The 20,744-nt window shown below is 39.8% G+C and overlaps 1 protein-coding gene and 1 long non-coding RNA gene across 2 annotated transcripts; one reads left to right on the forward strand and one right to left on the reverse strand.

Moving 5' to 3' along the window:
• Positions 1–7,845: 7,845 nt before the first annotated feature.
• Positions 7,846–9,610, forward strand: tp53rk (TP53 regulating kinase). The gene is made up of 2 exons (XM_047584316.1): positions 7,846–8,110; positions 9,001–9,610. The coding sequence occupies exons 1-2, from the start codon at positions 7,885–7,887 to the stop codon at positions 9,486–9,488; spliced, it is 714 nt and encodes a 237-aa protein (XP_047440272.1). The 5' UTR covers positions 7,846–7,884; the 3' UTR covers positions 9,489–9,610.
• LOC125007466 lies at positions 9,426–12,644 on the reverse strand. The gene is made up of 2 exons (XR_007112691.1): positions 12,587–12,644; positions 9,426–10,051 (listed from the first exon to the last, which is right to left on the reverse strand). It is a non-coding gene; the product is annotated as an uncharacterized LOC125007466 (long non-coding RNA).
• Positions 12,645–20,744: the final 8,100 nt, after the last annotated feature.

The raw sequence follows: 20,744 nt of genomic DNA on the forward strand, positions 1-20,744 counted from the left end.
AGAGATGACAAGACACAGGTGAGACACATGAGGACCAAGGTGAAACGAAATGAACAATCAAGAGACAAGGAGACACAAGACAGGAAATCCAGAAACTTGATAAAATAAATCAGGAAACACAAAACATGATCACAAAATAAAAGATTGCTGCGTTTCCAATTTCCAATAGTCTCCTTGGTTCTGTTTCGGGACACTTGGCTTGGGCCCCCGCGCCCTTACTTACTGTTGCTAGCCAAGCACTGTGTATGACTGGAAAATGACATACCCTGTGTTTGAAATCGTTCACTCACTCTCTAACCCCTACTTCCTATGTAGAGTTGCACTATATAGTCCACTATATATATTGAGCTAATCCCAACAGCTTTCGGACACTACACATATCGTTTGATGTGCAGTTAATGTCGTCACTGCTGTTGCACCAATGATTTTGTAAAGAAATATATGTGATGATCACGAAATAAAAACTAAAATTAGGTTTAAAAAAAGTTTCAGAAATATGTCTTACTAACAGCCACTAACAGCAATTGGGTGTGAACAGTGGGTGAACTGGGAGAGTGTAGAGAAAAGGAAGGTGTCGTGGAGAAAGCTATGGAGCATGGAGGTTAGTAGGATTAGATATATGATAGGGGCAATTTATGATGCGCTGCCATCTCCCCAACACCTAAACCAGTGGTTAGGGGAGGATGCTGCCTGCCCACTTTGTTCTTGTGTATGTACGCTTAGCCACATTTTGACAGGTTGCAGGGTTAGTCTCTCCCAAGGGAGATACACATGGCGTCACAACCAGGTTCTGAAATGCTTTGCATCTGCAATTGAGGAAAAACGGATTGAAGCAAATTCCTCATCTGCTTGAAAAGAGAATAAGCATATTATGTTTTTTCAGGGGATAGATAAGGCCAGACCAGCAAGATTCAGGCATAGTGCGGAGCAGTTAAGTGTGGGAACTGAGGACCAATTTAGATGGTGGTTTGAGCATTCCACAACAGATAGCCCTGACTCTCAAAAGACCGGACTTGCTGTTATGGTCTGAAAAAGAAAGTGTAAGAAAGTGTAAAGTAAAGTATATTTTGTGGAATTAACTGTCCCGTGGGAAGACGGAATTGAAGAGGCAAATGAGCGCAAGAGAGATAGATACGCAGAGTTGGCATCGGAAGCGGAGCAGCGAGGCTGGAGTGCCCAGGTGCGCCCAGTGGCAGCCGTGGATTTGTTACGAAATCTGCCATTGCTCTCCTGTGTGAGTTGGGCATTCACAGAAAAGAACAGAGGGTTGCTGTAAAGAATATGTCCCTGGCAGCGGAGTGAGCGAGTCAGCGGTTGTGGCTACGGAGGAAGCACGCTGACTGGGGAGCATGCTAAAGATAAGGATAGCTATGGACTGTCAATAGGTATTCAATTCAATTTGCATTCAATTCAATTCATTTATAAAGCGCATTTCATGCACAAGGCAGACTCAATGTGCTTTACAAGAGGTATACATAGTTACAATACAAACAGTTACATAAAAATCAAATCAGAATCAATTGGAAAGTACAAGTGCAAGTAAACAATCATATGTATGACATTTTCACCACATATACACTTAAACTCATACATGCGCACCAACTCACACAACCACACATGCACACATGCACACACACAGCTCAGCAGAATGCTGTTGAAAAAATATTTTTAATCTGTTTTTAAAGATGGCTACTGATGTGGCATGTCTAACTGTGTCAGGCAAGGTGTTCCATGTTTGTGGGGCATATACACTAAAATCTGCATCCCCTCTTTGGATCTGGTGCAAGGGATGAGTAAATTGCCACTGCCTGTCGACCAAAGTGTTCTTGCTGGGGTGTGATGAGCATATCTGTGATGTACTGAGGTGCAAGACCATGTCGTGCTTTATAAACCAGGAGCAGTATTTTGAAATTGATTCTTGTTCTAACAGGTAACCAGTGCAAAGATTTAAGAATGGGTGTGATGTCTTGATATTTTTTGGTACCAGTGAGAATACATGCAGCTGCATTTTGAATTAATTGTAACCCCTGAATACTTGAATTCGGGATTCCAGTGAATAAACCATTACAGTAATCTAATCTACTCTGCGTGGATTAATTTTTCGGAGTTTGATTTTTACAGAAAGCCCTTCAAAACATCGGTAAAGGGAGGTACCCACTTGAATACCCCAACGATGTGCTGCACACTGTTGCTAGTTAGGCTTGTTTGCTGGCGTTTTCTTGTGTGTAACTTCTGATCTTGGCAGAGGGGAGGAATGTTATGCTAGGCTAATTGTATCTCGTTTCTGACATACGCAGAAGGAAGAGATGTCTGGTCCGAGTGTAGTCGCATTCCCATCATCTCTATTACCTACTGCTGGTGGCTAGGCTAATTACCTGGTGTTTTATTTTTGTAACTAGGCTAATTGTATCTCGTTTCTGACATAGGCAGAAGGAAGAGATGTTTGGTTCGAGTGTAGTCGCATTCCCATCATCTCTATTACCTACTGCTGGTAGCTAGGCTAATTAGCCGGTGTTTTATTTCTGTGGCTAGCTTAATTGTATCTCATTTCTGACATAGGCTAGGTTAGTCAGTACTTGACCACTGGTCTGCTGGTTGATTGTCCAGTTGGACCGGGCTTCTAAAAGAGTTTTGCTTTAGATCATGGCACAAGGCATTGTAACATCTCGTCCTGTGTATTAATGAATAATTTATCAACAGGTTTTTTCGCATTAAGACTTTCAAAAGAAGTTTCCTCATATTTGCTGGTACTCTCTGAATCCATGTAGATTGCCATATTGGATTGGTTTATTAAATGTGGCCAATGCATTGGTCTAAAACGATCACGTTTCAAGCCATTTTACTACTTTGTATATGCTCAGAACAAACTAGTCCTCAATTAAAACATTGATCATAATACTGATTACAAAAGGAGAAAGTTTACTTTCAAACTCAGTATGAACATATTAATATGTTAAAAGTTTGTAGATGACAGAAGTGGGAACGAGATTTACTTTCCAGACACATTTCCTCGGTTCACCTTATGGCCTATGTAGGGCATGATGCAAGTCTGTTAGGCTCTATTTTTAGAAGATTTTAAATCAATCTAAAATAATAATAACAATTGTATGCATAGGCTATACTTTATTTATTTTGAAAAGCTGGAAATGCATGCACATTGTTGGGCCTTTTTAGCCTATATTGCACCAGATGGAGCATATAATGGCTTTCGATAGGTCTACCAGGGAATACATATTATAAAACAGTGCATATAGCACCATTAATACATGTCCATAAACTATCTGCAAGACGGATTAAATTTCAGTCCATTTGAAGCAATATTTAATATTTTACAGAATCTCTGCTACAGCTGTGACATTTACTTATCTAGTTATTTATTTAATCTCCCCACCTTTCCCAGTTTATAATGTTTGGTAAACTCCACAATACTGAAGAAACAAGACTCTTCTGTCAGGGCAGGAGAAAAAAAAAAAGTGGATATGTACTATATGCGGCCCATAGACGCGCCGCCTTAAAGGGGGCACCGAAGTGATTTGGGGAAATTATTTGTAGCCGTCATTTTCTTTATTCAGCAGCTGTCTTTGCATGTGCAAATGATGTGATCTATAACAGAGGCACGTCACTATATAAGAGCAAGACCATTTACCATTTACTTGCGTTCACCGTGTAGTTATTTTAGTGCATCAGAGTAAAGCTGCATCTCCCACAAATGACTGCATACTGTGGTCCATGAATGCAGCATTTCTCAGTCATTAAGATAAGATAAGATAAGATAAGATAAGATAAGATAAGATAAGATAAGATAAGATAAGATAAGATAAGATAAGATAGTACTTTATTGATCCCCATTTAGGTAATTCAAATGTTACAGCAAATTAAAGAAATTAAATAGGACAACAACATTAAACAGTCAACAAGCACCAAAACGTATTGTACAAAAGTACAGTACATAAAGTACAGTACACAAAGTGACAGCAGTTATGGATAAATTGACAGTGTAAGTATGCTACATATGGGCTCAGTGAGGTCAGAGCTGTGTGCTGTTCACACTGGTGTTGTACAGTCTGATGGTAGTGGGCATAAAGGAGCATCTGAAGCGTTCAGTTCTGCTCTGGGGTGGGATGATCCGCTGGCTGAATGAGCTGTCCATCAGCCACAGCTCATCGTGCAATAAAAGGGATTGTCCAATATTGCACAGATTTTGTCCTTCACCCTCCTCCGCCACTGTTCTAAGCAGTCCAAGTTCAATCCCACCACAGAGTGGGCTTTCCTCACCAGTTTATTGAATCTGTTGACCTCACCAGTCTTGGCCCCGCCCCACCAGCACACCACAGCAAAGAAGAGCCCACTGGCCACCAAAGACTGAGGAGTGTACTACAGACACCAAATGACCTATAGGAAGGACCAGGAAGAACATCCTGCTTTGTCCTTTCCTGAGTGAATGTCCCTTTACCCTTTATGAGTGAATGTGAATGTGAACCTTAGGGTTGAATCATGAACTTAATGATGGATCGATTGTCTGTTTATCAGTTCAGGGACTCAGATTATGCACTTTTTTGAACAAATCATTTTAATGAAGTGATTCTAGAGATTCAGTATAATCAAAAGAACTGCCATCACAAAGCAGATCACACATTTGCAAATTGTCAGTTTAATCAAAATGTCATCTTTTTCTGCCTACTTAGGTAAGCAAGCTGCTGTAAAACGTAGTTGGACATCGGAGGAAATTGCTGCAGTAGAAAAACACCTCAAGAGGTTCTTGGTGAGGCAAGATGTTCCAGGCGCACTGTGAGCGCTGCATTTCTGCAGAACCTGCAGAAGAAGCGCTGCAAAAAAGAGACTGGAAAGCATTCAAATATTTCATAAAAAATACAATAACTGCCATGAGAGGAAAATTAGAATGATCAGATCAGAAGTGCGGACACACTGTTGTCAAATAAAAGGTATGTTTGTTTATCTGGTGAATTTTGCTGTCTGAGCAGTGTTTGTTTTGAAGACTACTCCTGTTGGTATATGCACACTGTGAGTACATGACCCTGTTTGCATAAATAAATACATGCACCTTCAGGATAACTTGTTGAAAGCATTTTTGTTTTATTATTAGCCTTAGACTTAGACAGACTTTAATGATCTGCAAGGGAAATCACTTTGTCCCCGTAGCTTCATTTCATATAAACGTAAACACAAAAAAGATAAAATGAGATTAGATTAACGTATAATAAAAAGTGTAATACATTTTTTTACAGAATTAGACATTATGAAAAAAAATACAGAAATACACAAAATAGTTGGCAAATCAGTGTCCAAGGTTATTTGGTCGGTTTCTCGTCAATGGTGTCTCCTTGTTGTCCGCTGAGGGAAGGATGTAAACGCCAACGGAGTGTGTCCACCCATAGAGTCTGAAGCATGGCACAGACGTACTGTGGTTGTATGAACCAGGTCTCCAAAGCTCCTCTCAAGACACAATCCCTCTGGGTCCCATCAAGCGCACACAGTCCATCCATCCTGCCGCCAAAGATGTCACGCTCCTCTTGAGGACAGACAGCAATGGCGACCCGAAGCTCCCTCTCTGCTCCTCCACCACCGACTCCACTCTGGCATCCACAGGACTTCTCCTGAAGCTCAGCGGGACTCTCAGGCCTCACTCTGGGCAGCTCCGGGGACTTGGACAGCGTTAGCAGGACACACACAAAAAACACACCAACGGAACACAAGGGCCGCTCCACCGATCTCCACAACAAACCACCAATGATACAGCCAAAAACCAAAATAAAAACAGAACAAAAGGACAAAAATTACTAAAAACCATTTTACTGGTTCAAGGCACAGAAAAACAACAAGTCGACTTATAGTGTGTTTTGTTTGTTTGTTTTTTTTTTTTGTTTTTTTTTTGCAGCAACAGTGTTTACTCAAAATTAGATCTTGGATTCATTAATTTGAAATAGTTAAATGCTGGTGCTAAAGATAATTATTTAATTATCATGCTACTACCCTGTCTTCCTATTGATGATCTTTTGTCAAGTTGATAGCAGATAGACTAGTTAATGAGCTAACGAGGCATGTGAATTTGCAGGTGTAAAGGATAAAGAGATGGAATGAAGACAGATCACTTAATAGTAAGCTATTTGTTAACTTGGCATATCCTTGCAGATCAGTGAGCTCTGAAAATAAAATAAAAAAGTGTTGCGGCATGCCCCAGACCCCTTGTAGTAGAATAATAATAATAAAAAAATATGATGTTTTATCTTGTGTTTGTAATGCTACCAGCTCGAAAATAGAGGGAAGCTCATGATGCCACCCTCCCCTGCATCAGTGCGGGCACTCGGGTGCAAGTGGTTAATGGGCCCCAGATAGTAACCCAACACCCTGCAAAGATATAAAAACTGGAAATGTGTGTGGGTGTGAGACACTAGACCTCACATGTATGTTATGTCACTGCGCGACCGATAGACAGAGACCGTGTCACTCAGTTTAATCTTGTAAATAAAACTTTCGGCCAGAATTTAAAATTTCCATCTATTGACGTAAACAACGTTGAAGTGAGGAGAGAGAGAGATGGGCGGCGGCTCCTTCCCGACCCAGGACCTTCTCTCTCCCTCTGATCCGCTGGAATAGAACAGCACCATCTCGGTGTTCTGAGTTCATCAAAATAGGCTCTATATGAATGAATTAGAAAAGAAATCAATTCTTTGTAAAATCAGATGTTCAGAAATAGTGAGCACTCCTATATAGTAAGAATTGTATGATCTTTATATGATGGTATTAATTTAATTTGGGCACCCACGGACAAAAAATATAAATCGGCGCCTATGCCTATGTGCACAAGATGAATTTAAACAATACAGTCACAATTACAATAGGAAAACATCCTCAATTTCTCTCAGATGCTCCCTTGGAACAGGGCCCACACAGGGCCACAGCACTTTGTAACTGGCTGTTACCTAATCACACTCACTCAACTGTAATGTTATATAAAATTGTAAAGCAAGTTCTAATTAAAATTTCAGAGATGTCCTCCAGTACAACTCTATATGTACATGTTCCAGTAATGATCAAAATATTTAAGAAATTTTACTTATTTCAATCTGATGAATCCACTTCAATAAAATTAATTGATGTTGGTCCTTCAAAGATTTGGAGATTTTATGATTTCTTACCCTCAGTGTGGGCCATATATTCAAATGTAAAATCAAGAATTACTCTACAAACGATTAATAATCTGACCCAATGACAATGTTAATGTGGCAGAACACATGAAAATACAAACATGTATATCATTCTTAGGTTATAAAAGATTTTGTAATTCCTATAAGTCTTCGATACCTAAATAAGAAAAAAAATTTAAGATTTTCAAGGGAATAAAACTATCTCTGCTTACGGCACTTGAACAGTTTTGTGTGAATGCAATGGACATTTTCTACTAGAAGGGAAGGACTACTCGGCCCCCACTGTCAATGATTAGCATACATATGAAAGAGCAAGTCACACCAAGTCAGGCAGATTCCTGAAAATGTGGTGTGCTTGTGTGTCTTGCAGCCCCTTGCTGGCACATGGCAGATTTGCCGGCTGTATCCTCTTTCCGCATACTCCCCTCTACAGCCCTTTTCATGCATGTGGACCACTTTTGGAAATGTGTTTTTTAATGATCATTAAAAAGCACATTGTTTTTTTAAATTGTTGTTTTCATAAATTGCACCACCTATGGTGTGCTGTTAATGATCACGGATCATTTTAATGAACTGATTCAAGTGATTCAGTAGAACTGCGGTTCCCATCAGTCACTGTCTGACCGTTGTATGTGTTCATGGCCACTGGGTGGCAGCATATAAAGTACAGTACCGGAAGCTTAAGGAGAGCGCACTTTAGAAGAACGCGGAAGTAAACATGTCTCAGACAGAAGAGAGCATGATGGTTGCAGAGTTGTTTAGTAAAGCAGAGTTATTAAAACAAGGAGCCGAAGCCCGCGTGTACCGGGTGGCATTTCTTGGAAAGCCGACGATAGTGAAGGAAAGATTCTCGAAGCGCTACAGACACCCAGTGCTGGACGAAAAACTGACGCATCGCAGAACAGTGCAGGAGGTCCGCTCCATACTGCGCTGTCAGAAAGCAGGTAAGTCGGTACCAGGAACGGTCCTCATTATGAAGAGGGCTTCAGAAATATGACGTTCTCTTTAATAAATCCATGCGTTAAATGGGTGCGGTAAATGATCAGCCATAACGTTATGGCCACTGACAGGTGAAGTAAATAGCATTGACCATCTTGTGGAATACAGTGTTCTGCTGGGAAACTGTTGGACCTGGCATTCATTTATGTGGATTTTACTTAGGCATGTACCACCCACCTAGACCAGACCAGACACCTCCACCCCATAGCAATGACACTCCTTGATGGCTGCAGGAGGCAGCCTGACAGACAGACACATGCAAAAATGGTTAAGGAACAACTCAAAAAACACAAAAGACTCCACAAGGTGTTGACTTGGTCTCCATATAGATCCCAAACTGATCAGGTACCTGTGGGATGATCCACATAGGCCCCTCCCCTCAACCTATAGGACCCAAAGACCCCCACTAACAACATCCTGTTACCAGACACCACAGGACACCCTCAGAAGGCACATGTCCACACAAGAGAGATCTAGACAAAATTTGAAAGGTGTTATTGCTGATTAGTGTATGTATAAAAAAGTCACATATGTACAATACTTGGTTGTTGAGTAAGGGAGGATAGATCAAGTGTATCAACAGTAACTAACAATCTTTGTATATTATGCCTGTAATGATTTAGAAGGAACCATTAGACTGACATTTTGTAGGTTTGTTTGGTCTTGTGGGATATATATTAATAATAATGTTAATAATAATAATAACAATGATAAAATAATGTAGCCAGCCTCATCCTTTAATAAAAGACTTTAAACATAGTTTTCAAGATTGTTTCTTTTGCATCTTGACAGCCCTCTAAACTTTATGTCAAAGCAGATCCTTTATTCTCCACAGGTATATCTGCCCCTGTAGTTTACTTTGTGGACTACACCTCTCACTGTATTTTCCTGGAAGAGATTAAGGATTCATTGACTGTGCGTGACCACATCGCAAAATGTCAGCAGTCAGATTCCTCTGGGGAGCAGGAGTTGCGGCGACTTTCTGAGCGGATAGGCCAGATCCTGGCCAAAATGCACGACGAAGATGTCATTCATGGAGACCTGACCACCTCCAACATGCTGCTGAGGTGTGGCTCAAAAGATGGAGAGCCCGAGCTGATCCTCATTGATTTTGGCCTGAGTTTCATCTCAGCTCTGCCGGAGGACAAAGGGGTGGATTTGTATGTACTGGAGAAGGCTTTCCTCAGTACCCACCCTAACACAGAGGCTCTGTTTGAGAAGCTTCTGAAGAGCTATACTGCATCCTCCAGGAAGTCGTCGGTTGTTATTAAAAAGCTTGATGAAGTTCGGTTAAGAGGGAGGAAGAGGTCTATGGTAGGATGATGGTACATGCTGTGCAGTCTCTGAAGTCTGTCTTTCTGAAAACATGCTAAAATGGTTATCTTGCACAAAAGACTGTTGTATGTAAAATGACAGCATAAAATATTAAAAGTTCATAATCAAAATACTTGTTTTTTGTTATTTCTTTTCTTACTGAAAGACTCTCCATTTTGGAGTTGTTTATGATTTAACATCTATTAAAAACTCCCATGAAGCCAGAAGTTAAAATCAGTACAACATTTTATTTTATTTTTTTCTGTAATGTAATTTCTGGGCAGTACGTAGTGCGGTGGTCAGCACTGATGCCTCACAACAAGAAGGTCTGGGTTTGAATCCGACTGGGGCCTTACTGTGTGGAATTTGCATGTTCCCCCTTTGGGTTCTTTCTCGGTACTCAGCTTCCTCCCACCATCCAAAGACATGCTCATTGGTGATTCTGAATTGGCCATAGGTGTGCATGTCTGTCTCTCTGTGTCAGCCCTCCGCTGCACTGGCGACCAGTTCACGGTGTAGTCCGCCTCTCGTCCAGTGACAGCTGGAACAGGCTCCAGCACCCCTGTGACCCTCTAGAGGAGAAGTGGTTATAAAATTTCTTGAAAAAAGTGAAAAATGTGATTCCAGACAGTGAACTTATTCATTTTGGTCTTTACTAATTACTTGCTAATTTTGGACTTTTGTGTCCTGGTTTCTGAAATTGAAATCGATGATTGATGATGCCTTTTTGATTTCCTATAATGTACAGTATCACAATATTATCTGTAATATAACTTTTCACAGCTTATTTTGCACTTAAACTTTGAGAAGCCATCAAACTTTCATGAATACAATGCTTTGAAAGTTGAGTTTGGAAATTCAATTTTCAGTTATACCCTAAGTTGCTGTGTAATTTGTCCCAGGTTCAGTTAGAGGTAGTGATGGCCAAACGAGGCCTCATGAAGCTTTGAATCCTTTTGAACCAGTGTATTGAAAATTGGTTCACTAATCGAAGCTTCATTCATTGAGCACGTGGGTGACATCTGCAGGTTGCAAATCCCTAATAACACACTGGACAGAGTTATTATTTACAGAGTCTAATAAGCAATATGATATGTTGTGTTATGGTATGTGTTGTACTTGGTGTAAACTGGGTGTGCTTGTGTAACTTAGGCATTTATATTCAATACCGTATTTAGTGGCACCAATTCAATTCAATTTTCTTTGTTAATAGAGATGTAGAAATTGTGAAAACCATTGTATTATCTTAGTTTAGGCCCATTTGATGGATTACTTACGTCATTGTTGTGCAATATTTATTTTTATTTTACGAACTTTTGTCAATAGCCGGCCGGTGTGGACAAGCAGTTGTTTGCTATTGTTTACTTATCAATAAGCCGTGGTGTGTGGTAACTGTCAGCTGAATATGTCCGTGGTTGTGGCATTTATACAGATTATTTGTATGAGTATCATCCTATAACTAACTGATTATAACTAACTAACTGGTTATTACGGTATTATTAAGTAATAACTGACAAACATATCTGATTGACCCATCAATGATAGCTGCGTTTGTGGCTTAACGTTACAGGGTTAGCTGTGCATATATGTGTAAACAATAATAAACTAATGTTAATGTTATCCTTGTTTCATTTCATTCCCGTTCTACTTCTTCTTTTTTGGAGTTGACAGACTGGGCGCAGCTTTTGTGTTATTCTGCCCCCCACATTCTGAAGACGTATCTGTATTTAAGGGGTGTCCAATTTCTATGTGACAAAATAAACCTCAACACTTGGTTTTGAGGGCCAGTTAAGATTAGGGTTGAGACTGAGGGTTAAGATGAGAATTGGAATTGGGAATTGGGTTAGGCCACTCCTTTTTGCAGTGACAATATCACCCGCAGTTGAAAACACCCTCTCAGACGCAATACTGGTCCCTGGGACACAAAGGTATCCTGAATGGCCCCCTGTCAACATATTAGCTGTATTACTAGCGGTGTAGCTCCTGAGAACCTCGGTGGTCTGTAGCACATGAGACATGAGGCACCACTCGTTGTTGATGTAATGAGAAGTCACTGTCAGGTACAACTGCGTTGACAGTGATGTCCAGGTGTCACAAGTTATGCCAACTCTCTCTGCTGACTGCATTTTCGTTAGGATGCCGTCTTTCACACATGTGTACATCTTGGAGATAAATATTTCAGTCAGATGTTTACGTTGCACCATAACGTAGTGATGAACGAGACGCTTGAAGCCTTAGTTTTCCACTACCAAGTATGGGCGTAAATCTTTGCAGACAAAAGTTGCGATGCCCTCTGTTATCTTTATGGCCCGCAGAGAATCAGTTTTTTTTGTTTTGCCTCAGACGGCTTGTCGGAAGCTAATGTTAGCGTAGTGTGATACCTTGTCAAGTGGTTTCTGAGGTTTGTAGTATTTCTACAACAGCTGACCTCCACTTCGCCGATCTTGCAAACCACTTTGGTTTTATCCAGCTGTTTGTCCTTTGTTGTTTTAAATCCAAAATGGTTCGAGACGTCAGACTTTAGTTGCGACGGCTTACTGAGCGGAGTTTTACCCGCGTTGGCCATCTTGCACACTTGTGTGCTTGAATGTCAACCGGATGTAAAACACATCACTGCTGCATCACGCAGACTATTGGGGTTAACTTCATGGGGAAAAATCAATACTGCAAAATTTAAATGATCGATCCAAAACGATCGATTGAAATGTTTTGGTTTTTTTTTACCCAGCCCTACTCTGTATGTCTTTCCTTCTTGTAGTCACTTTTTTCCAATTCACTTATTTTTATAATTCTGTAAATAAAGTGTATATAGTATATTGTGTTCTTCCTGTTATATTCAATTCAATTCAGTTTTATTTATATAGCGCCAATAACAATACAAATCGTCTCAAGAGGCTTCACAGAAACCAGCCTGCAACCTCCAGAGCAAGCCTGAGGGTGACGGTGGCAAGGAAAAACGCCCTTTTAACAGGAAGAAACCTGGAGCAGAACCCAGCTCATATGGAGGGACCCATCTGCCGAAGGCCAGCCGGGTAGAAACAGACAATATAGAGAGAAAAGAAGAACAGGACAAACTAGATAAACAAACTTCCGTCATAGATACATACATCAAGCTGAAGGAAGTGGATAACTGGAGGAGGCCATGACAACTGGGGCAGATGTAGTTTATGGAGCTCCACAGGTCTGATACACAGCACTCTAGACCATGAAGACTGGGCTGGTTGATGAGGCCAAAGCAGCAGATGTAGCTTAGAACTCCACAGGTCAGATATTCATCACTCCAGACCAGAGACCCTCACAAGAAGATGGAGATGGAGGGGACGGGAGGGGAGGGGAGAGAGTGAGACACAGTGGTTAGTAAATTATAAGAGATAGAAAATAAAATGATAAGATATTAGAGGACAGGAGCTGGAGAAGAAAGAGGAGAGGACATGTCCTCAGTGCATCGTCCCCTTGCAGCCTAGGCCTATAGCAGCATAACTAAGGGATGGTTAAGTCCAGCCCTAGCTATAAGCTTAAAAAGGAAAGTCTTAAGCCTCACCTTAAAAATAGAGACGGTGTCTGTCTCCCAAATCCAAACTGGGAGCTGGTTCCACAGGAGAGGAGCCTGATGGCTGAAGGCTCTACCTCCCATTCTACTTTTAGAAACTCTAGGAACCACAAGTAGACCTGCACTTAGAGATCATAGTGATCTGTTGGGACAGTATGGTACTATGAGGTCTTTCAGATATGATGGAGCTAGGCCTTTCAGGGCCTTGTATGTAAGGAAGAGGATTTTAAATTTAATTCTAGATTTTATAGGGAGTCAATGAAGAGAAGCTAATACTGGAGTAATATGATCTCTCTTGCTAATTCCTGTCACTGCTCTTGCTGCAGCGTTTTGAATCAATTGGAGGCTTTTTAAAGAGCTACTTGGACAGCCAGACAGTAACGAGTTACAATAATCCAGCCTGGAAAACATGAACTGCATGAACTAGTTTTTCCGCATCACTCTGAGAAAGGATGTTCTTAATTTTGATGTTATTATGAAGGTGAAAGAAAGCAGTCCTGGTCACCTGCTTTATGTGAGTATTTAAGGACATATCCTGGTCAAATATAACACCAAGGTTTTTCACAGTAGTAGTGGAGGCCAAGGTAATGCCATCCAACAAAAGCAGGTGATTAGATAATGAATCTCTGACATGTTTAGAGCCAAATACGATAACTTCGGTTTTGTCTGAGTTTAAAAGTAGAAAATTACAGGTCATCCAAGCCTTTATGTCTTTAAGGCATGCTTGGAGTTTAACCAGCGGATTAGTTTCATCTGGTTTCATGGATAAATATAGCTGGGTATCATCTGCGTAGCAATGGTTATGCCGTGCTTTCTAATAATATTGCCTAAGGGAAGCATGTATAATGTGAATAACATTGGTCCTAGCACAGAACCCTGAGGAACTCCATAGCTTACTTTGGTATATATAGAAGAATTGTTGTTTACATGGACAAACTGGTATCTGTTTGACAGATATGATTCAAACCAGTCTAGTGCAGTTCCTGTAATCTTGATCACACTTTCACGTCTCTGTAGTAGAATACTGTGATCAGTAGTGTCAAATGCACCACTAAGGTCTAGCAGGACAAGTATAGAGACAAGTCCATCGTCTGAAGCCATGAGATCATTGGTAACTTTCTGTACTATGATGAGCTCTAAAACCTGACTGAAACTCTTCAAACAAACCATTCCTGTTTAAATGATCAACCAACTGATTGATAACTACCCTTTCTAAAACTTTAGAGATAAAAGGAAGGTTGGAAATTGGCCTATAGTTGGCTAAAACATCTGGGTCAAGATTGGGTTTTTTAAGTAATGGTTTAATTACAGCAGTTTTAAAAGACTGGGGTACATATCCTGTTAACAAAGATAAGTTTATCTGATTTAATATAGAGGTATTAAATAATGGAAAAACCTCCTTGAGCAACTTTGTCGGGATGGGGTCTAGAATACAAGTTGATGGTTTAGATGCTGTAATAATTGAAGTGAGCCCAGGAAGATCAATTAGAGAGAAAGAATCCAAATACTGACTAGGTCCTACAGAGGTTTCGAATGCCACTGTACTTACATCTTTGACAGATGGAAGAGTGCTATGAATTTTTTCTCTAATGGCAACAATTTTATCAGTAAATAGGCTCATGAAGTCATTATTGCTGAGGGCTTAAGGAATAGATGGTTCAACAGAGCTATGACTCTTTGTCAGCCTGGCTACAGTGCTGAAAAGAAATCTGAAGTTGTTCTTGTTTTCTTCTATTAATGAAGAATAATATGCTGTTCTAATCTTAAGGACAGTTTTTTTTATAAATTGTTAAACTATCTATGTGAGCTTCTTCAGAACTAGTGGAATATCAAATTCTTTCCAGCTTTCGAAATGCCTGCTTTGAACTACGCAACTGTGAATTATACCATGGAGCTACCCTCCTTCGATTTACCACCTTCTTTTTAAGAGGAGCAACTAGATTAAGAGTTGCACTAAGCGATGCTCTCGTGCTGTCAACAAAATAATCTATTTGTGATTGAGTTAGATTGTGCTTGCTTACATCCACATCACTAACATAAGGCACTAAGGTAAATACTGAAGGTATTAATTCCTTATATCTAGTTATAGCATCATCGGATAAGCGTCTACCATAACGAAATGTCTTTTCAATTTCTGTGTAATTACTTATAGTAAATTCAAATGTTACAAGAGAGTGATCGGACAATAGAGGGTATAGAGAATAGAGAATATACGGTTAGACCTTCAGTTTCTATGCCATAAGTTAGTACAAGATCTAAGGTGTGATTGAAACAGTGAATTGAACCATTTACATTCTGAGAAAAGCCAATTGAGTCTAGTAATGATATAAATGAAGAGCTAAGACTGCCACTGCCAACATCAACATGGATGTTAAAGTCACCTACTATAATGACTTTATCTGTTCTAAGCACTAAATCACATAGAAACTCGGAGAATTCAGCTAAGAATTCCGAGTAAGGAGCAGGTGGGTGATACACTAAAACAAAGAGAATAGTTTTTTTGTGTTTTCCAGTCTGGATGAACAAGACTAAGAGTAAGGCTTTCAAACAAATTAAAGCTTCGCTTAGGTCTCAGATGAATACATAAATCAGAGTGGAAGATTGCTGCCACTCCTCCTCCTTGGCCTGTGCTTCGAGGAATGTGATAGTTACTATGACTGGGTGGCGTAGACTCATTTAAACTGACATACTCATCATCCTGCAGCCACGTTTCAGTCAAACTAAATAGATCAATCTGATGATCAGTTATCAAATCAGTCACTAAAATTGATTTAGATGAGAGACCTGACATTCAAAAGACCAGAAATTTTCTCATTGCTCTGTTGTACTAGTGAATTTGTATTGATTTGGATAAGGTTCCTATGAATAACTCCTCTATTGTTATTTTTCCATTTAAAATATCTGGGAGCAGACAGCACACCTATGGAGTTTGGAGAGTTATGGGTGTGAGACAGTACTAGAGAAGCGGCAGAGAGGCGTGTAAGACTGCAACCCTGTATGGTGTTGAGTGCCTGTACGTTGCTGCTGCAACTGTGAAATGTCCCAGTTTGGGATTAATAAAGCATATCCATTCATCCATCCACTGCGATAAATTTCCCATTGGAAGTGAATGGGACGGACATAAAAAAATAACCCAAAAAAGACCGTTTTTCAAAGGTCTACTGCTCAGGCATACTTTCACCTGCAGACTTCATTTAAACTTTAAAATGTAGATACATGCCTTGTGTATTGGTGTAATAATACTCATTTTGATAGATCTATGTGTGAAATCGCCTGAAATTTTTCTCTTTCCACGCTTGTCCCGGCCACAATTTACAATTTACTCACTAGACACATGATTTTTTTCCACAGTTGTAGACAAACTTGCTGTGTTTCTCACAATGTGCTCAGCAAAGCAGTGAGATGTACAGAATTTAAACTGCGAGCCTCTGTTCGCAGTAAAGTACCTGTCTGCTCTCCATTCACTCCAATGTAAAGATTTTCTGAAAAAAGGAGAGGGGACCTTTGTCTTTAACTCGCGAGTGTGTCCAAAATATTTACTCTAGGAGGACAAAAAAACATATCAAAGTCTTCAGGAAGGTCTTACGACACCCACGGTCTGCTTGTTTTTCTGATAGGATCTACCATTTTGTCACAATGAGCCCAAATGTGAGACCAGCGAAAAGGGGAGAAATCTTGCTCATCTCTGTGTCCCGGCTCCACGCACTTCCGTCGTCATTGACGACCACTGTGAGTTGCCACGGCAACCCCTGAGCCGCAGCTCTGAGCCACAGCTGAGACCAATTCATTAATCTGTTGTCTCTGCTGTTAATACAGCTGAACCCTGTGTCCCACACATTTATGTTACAACAATACACACCAACACACACTACACAGGTAACTTTGTGACTACAGTCACACACATACATGCGTGCCCTCTTCACCCACACACACACACTACACAAGTAACTTTGTGATTACAATCCAAAAAGTGTTGAATAAGGTCAGCTGCACTTGTAGAATTTCTTTCGTTTCGCCACTCATCCGAGTAGCTTCTTCAGTTCTGATAAACTAGTGGGAAATTGAGGTTTCAATAGGAATAAACTCTGTGGGTAACACCCACCAGAAACTTGCTTGACCAGAAACTGGGGGGTCACTAATTACCATAATGGCTGGTACTTACCTGTCCTTGAATGGGGAGAACTGTGTGCCTAGGCTACTTACCCCATGAATAGAGCTCTAACGAGGCTCTCTCAAACCATCTGTCCTCTCTGGCCAGGACTTTGATGTTGGTATCCTCAAAGGAGTGTCCTTTGTCCTTCAGGTGGAGGTGGACTGCTGAGTCGTTTCCTGATGAGCTGGCTCTCCTGTGTTGGGCCATGAGCTTGTGGATGGGTTGTTTAGTTTCCTCAATGTACAAGTCTGTACATTCCTCACTACACTGAACAGCATACACTACATTACTCTGTTTTTGTCTAGGTGTTTTGTCTTTGGGGTGAGCCAGTTTCTGTATTAGTGTGTTTCCAGGTTTGAAATAAACTGGGTTGCAGCGTTTACCAAAGCCAAGTTTCTCTGATACACCAGCTATGTAGGGGATGGTGATGTTCTTCCTTTTGCTGTGCTCCGGGAGCGCGCCCTCCTCACCCACACATACACACACACACACACACACACACACACACACACACACACACACACACACAGAGGTAACTTTATGTTACTACAGTTACATATACACACGCGCGTAAGCTTGCTACACAGAAACACACAGGCAGCTTAATGTCATTACAGTTACAGATACACACAAAGAGGACGCACACACACAAACACACATATGCGTGCACAAGCGCACATTACTTTGTCACACACAGACTAACTGTGCTAACCGAAAGCTAAGCTAAATGTGGGTTAAGTGTGCTCACTGTGCTAACCGTGTGCTAACTGTGCTAAATGTAGGCAAAGTATGCTAATTCCAATGTTGACAGAGACGTAACCCCTGGCATTAGCACCCGTAGCCCCTTCAAAATTCTACTTTCACACGTGTAATCCCGTGGAGGATATGGAGGATTAAAAGTGCCACAATTAAATAAATAAATACACCATTAAATAATTACTTAAATATGTCATTAATTAATTAAAATTGGAATTAAATACATAAATGTTTTATTAAATGTGTCAGTAATTCATTAAATACCAATTTATTTTATGTAAAAAACATATTTAATTATTTCAGTATTTAATTAATTATTTCATGGTCCTCTGTTGCAGGGCTTCATGAATTTATTTTATCTGTCAAATTCACCCATCAAAGTCAGTGCCCGGATTCCTAATACCTGATTGGTTACCCTGCACATCAACTCAAGGCATATCGATTCCAGATAATGGACTGACGCAGCGCTAGTGAACACACTCCTAAACACTGTTCACATCTATGTTGGTTTTAGATACTCTACAAACAAAACTTGGTCCATGATTCATATTGCTTCATTTTTTGTGAACCGTATTTGGTGAGGAACACACCGTAAGAGTTATGAAAGAGAACAAAACAAAAATACAGTTACAGTTACCAGGCTCGGCTAATGCTGACCAGTGCTCCCGCTAATCAAAGCACGCTACTACGATCAACGGCACCTAAATTTGAGACATGAAATAAAAATTAGACACTAAATAACATAAAATATTATGGACAAATATTGTGCCCTCGTCAGTCAGGGGCTGTTGAAACACTCTTCCTTATTTTGGTCAGACACTTTTACCATTGCAGACGCATTTTTTCACTGACAGCAAAGTCCGGATGTTTTGGTTCAGCGAGACACTTTCAAAATAAAAGTCTGAATTTAACATCTGCTATAATATAAGAAATAGCATCATTGTGATGCCTCTAAGGCATTTATGTCAATAATCTTTATTGTTTGCTTTAAAAGTATAAATTTATATATGTTTCAGTTATAAATATAGTAAAAACGTTAAAATAGTTTGAGAAGCTTTTATTTTGAAGGCAGACATGCTAGCAACATCACTTCCTTGTTTACGTTCTCTTCCTGGTTGCTCTGAGAGGGAAAATTGACATGCTGTTCAGGCTCTGAGGCCTATCCATATCCCTATATCTTCCACTTGGAAACATTGTTCAGGCAACGCCGTAAGTGCATATATTTCATGATAAAAATGTTAAGAAGCATAAATAGTGGTAATTGTTAAAAACTTACATTTCATTTGTAATTTAGAAACATCATTTTGTACATGTTAAAGGAGCATTCTTCTTACGATAATTTATGTTGCTCGAGGTACATACAGCGATGTAAATTAATATTTTGAGTTGTTTCATGAGGCAATATTCACATATATATAGATAATTTTCTATTTTTTGTATTTATTTTAAATACAGTTTTCACCACTTGTCAAATGAAGCGAGAGAGTAAAAAGTCAACTCTGCCCGGACTCCTGTGTTCATTGGCAAAGGTTTAGCTTGGTGTTTAACCAGAGTTGCTACACTCTGCAACAGAACACTACAATCATGACCTCAAATAAATAAATGAACACGAAAAATAATATATATAAATATATTTATAGCAATATTATGCTCATACTAAAAGGTCAGTTACCATTTTTTCCATTTTTTTTGCAAAGTGTAAAATATCTCTCATTTTCTTGAAATTGGTATATTTGTTTTTTGCACTAAACTGAACGAGGCCTATTTTTATTTTTGATTGTTAAATTGTGTTAATGTTAAAATATACAATAGCGTTTGTTAATTTCAGTAGAATAAAGCATAGACAATCACAAAGACTGTACTTTGTTTATTTGAAAGGATGTGAACGCATATCTTAGTGTTGGGTCTTAAGCCTATATTGTAGCAAAGGCGGAATATAGTCAGTGATTGAGGAAAGTGATCTGGTCAGTGATCTACTGATTCGCGTTGCGTAATTGACTCGAGTCAGTTCACGAATGGATCACTTGAAGACTTCAAGTGAACCACCAGTACATGAACAGATCACTTACTGATTCGTTCTTCAAGTGAACCACCAGTACATGAACAGATCACTTAGTGATTCCTTCTTCAAGTGAACCACCAGTACATGAACGGATCACCTACTGATTCATTCTTCAAGTGAACCACCAGTACATGAGCGGATCACCTGCTGACTTTGGGGAATGGAACACACATTGTTTTACGTTTATAATTTGTATGCCTGCATTGTACTTTTAATCACCGTTACGTGGTTTAATGGTGGGGGTGTGGGTGGGGCACACATTATTTTTATTTTATTAAATAAGTAACTGATGGACTCGATGAACGCATCAATTGAACGAATCATTTTAATGAACTGATTCGAGTGATTCGGTACAGTAAAAGAACGATGGTTCCCATCACTACTCCAGGCATGCTGCTTCAGACCAAAGCAATGGATCAGACTAGACCAGAACACATTTAAGTAATTATTTAATGGTGTATTTATTTATTTAATTGTGGCACTTTTAATCCTCCATTGAGGGAGAAGGGCACTTGGCAGCAGCTTAAGATGAAATATAAAAACATTGTTCAAACAGGTCAGACCTCGACATGGAGGGACCTCATTCTGATCATGTTTTACACTGTAAAGTAAATATTAAGTGACTATTTGACTGCAGAGTTTTATCCCCAACATAATGCTGTTTTCACACACATAAATGTCTTCTCATCTATATCATGTTCTGTTAAATAATTAAGCTAGTTTAAACTAACACAGACTTCTACT

Source organism: Mugil cephalus, chromosome 4 (assembly GCF_022458985.1).
Source record: "Mugil cephalus isolate CIBA_MC_2020 chromosome 4, CIBA_Mcephalus_1.1, whole genome shotgun sequence".
In the NCBI taxonomy this organism is placed as follows: domain Eukaryota; kingdom Metazoa; phylum Chordata; class Actinopteri; order Mugiliformes; family Mugilidae; genus Mugil; species Mugil cephalus.

Excerpts from the sequence above, each read along its gene's own strand:
- tp53rk (XM_047584316.1), top strand. The coding sequence starts at position 7,885 with ATGTCTCAGACAGAAGAGAGCATGATGGTTGCAGAGTTGTTTAGTAAA. Across the intron at positions 8,111-9,000 it reads ACTGCGCTGTCAGAAAGCAG|GTATATCTGCCCCTGTAGTT; the intron begins GTAAGTCGGTAC and ends TATTCTCCACAG.